General features: G+C 46.9%; 1 protein-coding gene across 1 annotated transcript in view; it reads left to right on the top strand.

Annotated features, from left to right (window-relative positions):
• Window positions 1-208: 208 nt before the first annotated feature.
• LOC125425289 (vespryn-21-like) overlaps window positions 209-4237 on the top strand; it is an 11555-nt gene continuing 7526 nt past the window's right edge. Inside the window, exons 1-2 of the mRNA XM_048482891.1 lie at window positions 209-300; window positions 3617-3715. Coding sequence (XP_048338848.1) covers window positions 216-300; window positions 3617-3715 — 184 coding nt within the window. The 5' untranslated portion in view covers window positions 209-215. The remainder of the gene's footprint in view (window positions 301-3616; window positions 3716-4237) is intronic.

The raw sequence follows: 4237 nt of genomic DNA on the forward strand, positions 1-4237 counted from the left end.
GATAGCACTGATACCTACCAAGACACACCTTTGTGATTATGGGGGTCAGAAACTTTACATAGTTTGCATGAACCAATGTTACATAAGAACACTAGCAAACATACCATTCTTAACAAACACTTCCTTTCCAATTTCACAAGCTTGAGGTTTTAAATCACTCCGGAAATCTTCTTTCTTGCAAACCCTGTTCTCTCAGTATTTGTCTGAGTGGGAAGATGGAACATCAAGGGGCACACCATGGATTTTACCTCAACGGAAGAGAGGAAACATTTGACACATCACCTTCTACTGGGACACAAGGTACTAAGATTCAGCCCTATATAATTCTAAGCATAGTTTGGGCAATCAGTGTGAAGAAGTTGTTGGCATGCAGAACTAGAGGTGGGAGATCCGGATTTCTAATTGCAGGAAGCAGCTTGGGACGGCGGGTCTTTGAGCAAGTCTATGGAAACTCGGCATGCACTTAGGGTTGTTATGAGTATAAAACAGAAGAGGAGAACTGTATAGGCACTTTTAAGCTTCTTGAAAGATGTGAGGTAAAAATACAATGCAGAACTAAGATAAGGAAATCTTATTAGTTACATCGGAAGAGACTTGCTGGATCAGACCAGCATCGTATTTCGCATCATTGGCCTTGGGAAGTCAACATATGGAGGCTTCCTGGCTCTGGTATTCAGAGGTTTACTGCCTCTGGCCATGTACATTCCCTTTAGTTAGTATCCACTGATGGAGCTGTCTTCCATTGATCTGCTTAATTCTTTTAAAAATCTATCTCAGCTGGAGGATACATCCACTGGCACTGAATTCTACAAATTACTCCTGAGTGAAGAAGAATTGCCTTGGAGCAGCAGTGGCGTAGGATCTAATCTGGAGGAACCGGGTTTGATTCCCCGCTCTGCCGCCTGAGCTGTGGAGGCTTATCTGGGGAATTCAGATTACCCTGTGAACTCCCACACATGCCAGGAACCGGGTTTGATTCCCCGCTCTGCCGCCTGAGCTGTGGAAGCTTATCTGGGGAATTCAGATTATCCTGTCCACTCCCACACACGCCAGCTGGGTGACCTTGGACTAGTCACAGCTTCTCGGAGCTCTCTCAGCCCCACCCACCTCACAGGGTGTTTGTTGTGAGGGGGGAAGGGCAAGGAGATGGTAAGCCCCTTTGAGTCTCCTACAGGAGAGAAAGGGGGGATATAAATCCAAACTCTTCTTCTTCTTCTTCTTCTTCTTCTTCTTCTTCTTCTTCTTCTTCTGTCCATCCTGAATCTATTGCCCCACAATTACACCAAGGGCCCATGAAGTGTACTCCCTAAACAACCTGGTTGGGAGGACAGGAGGCCACAAGAGTGTAGTGATTAAATCCATTATCTCCAGCAATGGTGCACTCTGCTCGCACCATTATACCAGGGGCAGGGGAAAACAAGGGAACCTTCATGATTAAATCTACAACCTCAACAGTGGACGCAAGCACAGGAAGCTGTGATGGGTGAGGATAGAAAAGCTGTAATGGGTGGATGGAGGTCATGACTGATGAGTCAGAACTGATGCACAACTGAGCAGAATTGTGGTGTGACAAAGAAGGCAGGAGAAAGAAGCTGAGACTGAGATCTCCTATGTATACCTTGTGCCCAGAGGGTTAGAGCAATCTGTAGCCAGCCTCACCTACTTCCCATATTCTAAGTGCTTGCTGGACCCCAAAAGTCAAGCAAGCAGATGCAACAGTCTCTGAGTTGTAATACAGTTGTTGTGTTCAAAGAAGATTGCTGCAGGCAACTTCCTCTTTAGGAATTTCTGCTGACACTAAGTTCTGGGTGTTTTGCAGTGAGATGAAAACCACAGCCAAACATGTGGGCATGTTCACCGTTCCATAGCCTGACAATACATGAAGCTGTCTTATACTGAATCAGACGACTAGCCTACTGAGGTCAATATTGCCCACTCAGGTCGATTCCCCACTCATGATTAAATGCGTGCTCGTCACTCCAAACGTCCAAGTTTCCAGCAGAACTCCCCACTGCGCCAGCGCCGAACGCGCACTCATCCCGTTTCTGGCGCCCTCCAGCACGTGTTATTTCAGAACCTGGAAGAGAGTAGACCTTTTCAAAAAAATGTGTGGTCAATCTGGAGCAGTGGGGAAGTTGGGGGGCGTGAATCCAGATTCGAACTACCCGCCCTTGCGAGTGACGTGGAACCTCTCATCCAATCAGGATGCAGTGGGCTGTACGCAAAGCGTGTGCAGCCCTTTTTTATAATTTTGCGGAGCTAAGATCCACGTCTATATGAGGGGACAAAGCAGCATGGAAACGGGGCTTGCCCTTAATCGCCCGTTTCCCCGTAGAGTTGCTCTGCGCATGCTCGCGCGTCCCTTTTTAATTTCCCGTGCCTGAGATCGACATGGTTACGAGACAATGCGGGGCCAGTTTTGAATGTTTCAGTGAGTAAAAGGCAATACAAAGTAGCGCTAAACGTCGTATCCACATGGATATGAGGGGACAAATCAGCATGGAAATGGGGCTTTGTTTTAATTGCCCGTTCCTTCGCTCCCACATAGGGTCGTCTCTGCACATGCGCGCAGAGACATGGATCTGTCAGTTTGAAAATTAAAAAAATTCCCACCCCAGCACAATGCAGCAGCCAATCAGGATAGCCCCTGAGCGGATCGCATGTTTGATCCACCAACAGTGGGGACTCCTGTGTGGCTGCTGCATTTCTGGTAACAAAGAGGAAGCAGCTGCAGTGGGGACCATGAAACCGTGCTCAAAAGGTCCCGAATCCTACCAAACCGGTTTGAATCTACTTTCATTTTTGAAGTGGGACCTGCTATGATTTAGATCACTTTACAGACTCCTTCTGAAAGCCAATGCCACCATCTAAGTTTTCACTTTACAGCTCAGATATGCATGCTTTCTCAGATCTTGTAAAGTACCATGTAAAGTGTGCATCCCATAATCCCTTATGATCAGTGGTGGGATCCAAAAATTTTAGTAACAGGTTCCCATGGTGGTGGGATTCAAACAGTGGCGTAGGGCCAATGGGGCTAGGTGGGGCACGACAGGGCGTAGCCGGTCATTCCGGGGGGGGGCATTCCTGGGCGGGGCTGTGGCAAGGACGCAGCCGCTGCACCAGTCCTTGGGCGGGAAATGAATGCACACAGGCGCAGGCTACCACGCACGCCAGTGCACCTCCTGCTAGACTGCTTCAAGTTCTGTGCGCTACTGCTGAGGAGCGGAGGAGGGGCGTAACTAAGGCAAAAATCACGTGGCAAAATCACCAATTAGTAACCCCCTCTCGGCACACACAAATAATTAGTAACCTACTCGCAGGAACCTGTGAGAACCTGCTGGATCCCACCTCTCCTTATGATAGTGCAAAGGCCTTTGGGATATCCCATCAGGTCGCATATTCTGCTTTCCTCTGCCCCAGCTATGCCTTTTTCCATCCCCAGACTGACAAATGGTATTTTGTGGAGAAGTTCCCCAGGGCCTTCAAAAACTGGAGCCAGATTGACAAATATTTGTTATGACCTGTTCCATACTTCCTTGTGAACTTAGTGGTATCCTGGTTTTGTATTCAGCTGTCAGTTCCTGTTGAGTTTTCACCATGAAACTTAATTCCACAGATTCTTCTCTGAAGTTCCTCAGGTGGAAAATCATCCTCGGTTGTTTGTTGATGGGAAGCCTCATTCTGAAGACGGTTCTAATTGTCATCACCTTAACAGGTAAAATCCTTCTCCAATCAAGTTTAGAAAAGTCCCTCACGTGAGCAGTGAGCTCTTGTTATCCTTTCGAAAATATTCCTAATATTACCATAAGATCCAGTTCAGAAATCCAGTTCACAGAAACTATCCCTACTGTTCCCATGTTATATCCCCAGAGATTTCAGTTAAAAGTTCCAGGTAGTAGGTCTGATGCGAAAGATCTGAGACCCTGTTTAGCAGCAGTCAGAGTAGACGAGACTGTCCTTTTTGGACCAATAGTATAAGACAACTTCAGGTGTTCATTTTCTTGAAGGTAAAGATGAGTCTGTTTGATACCTGTCACTCTTAGGCCCCTCCCACACATGCAGAATAAGGCACTTTCACTTTCACAATTTTTTGCAAAGTGCATTGGAAGTGGATTGAAAGTGCATTATTCTGCATGTGTGGAAGGGACCTCAGAGAAGTTGGCTCAGATTTTCTGCAAAGTGCATTGGAAGTGGATTGAAAGTGCATTATTCTGCATGTGTGGAAGGGACCTCAGAC

This window comes from Sphaerodactylus townsendi, unplaced genomic scaffold (assembly GCF_021028975.2).
Source record: "Sphaerodactylus townsendi isolate TG3544 unplaced genomic scaffold, MPM_Stown_v2.3 scaffold_25, whole genome shotgun sequence".
Classification (NCBI taxonomy): domain Eukaryota; kingdom Metazoa; phylum Chordata; class Lepidosauria; order Squamata; family Sphaerodactylidae; genus Sphaerodactylus; species Sphaerodactylus townsendi.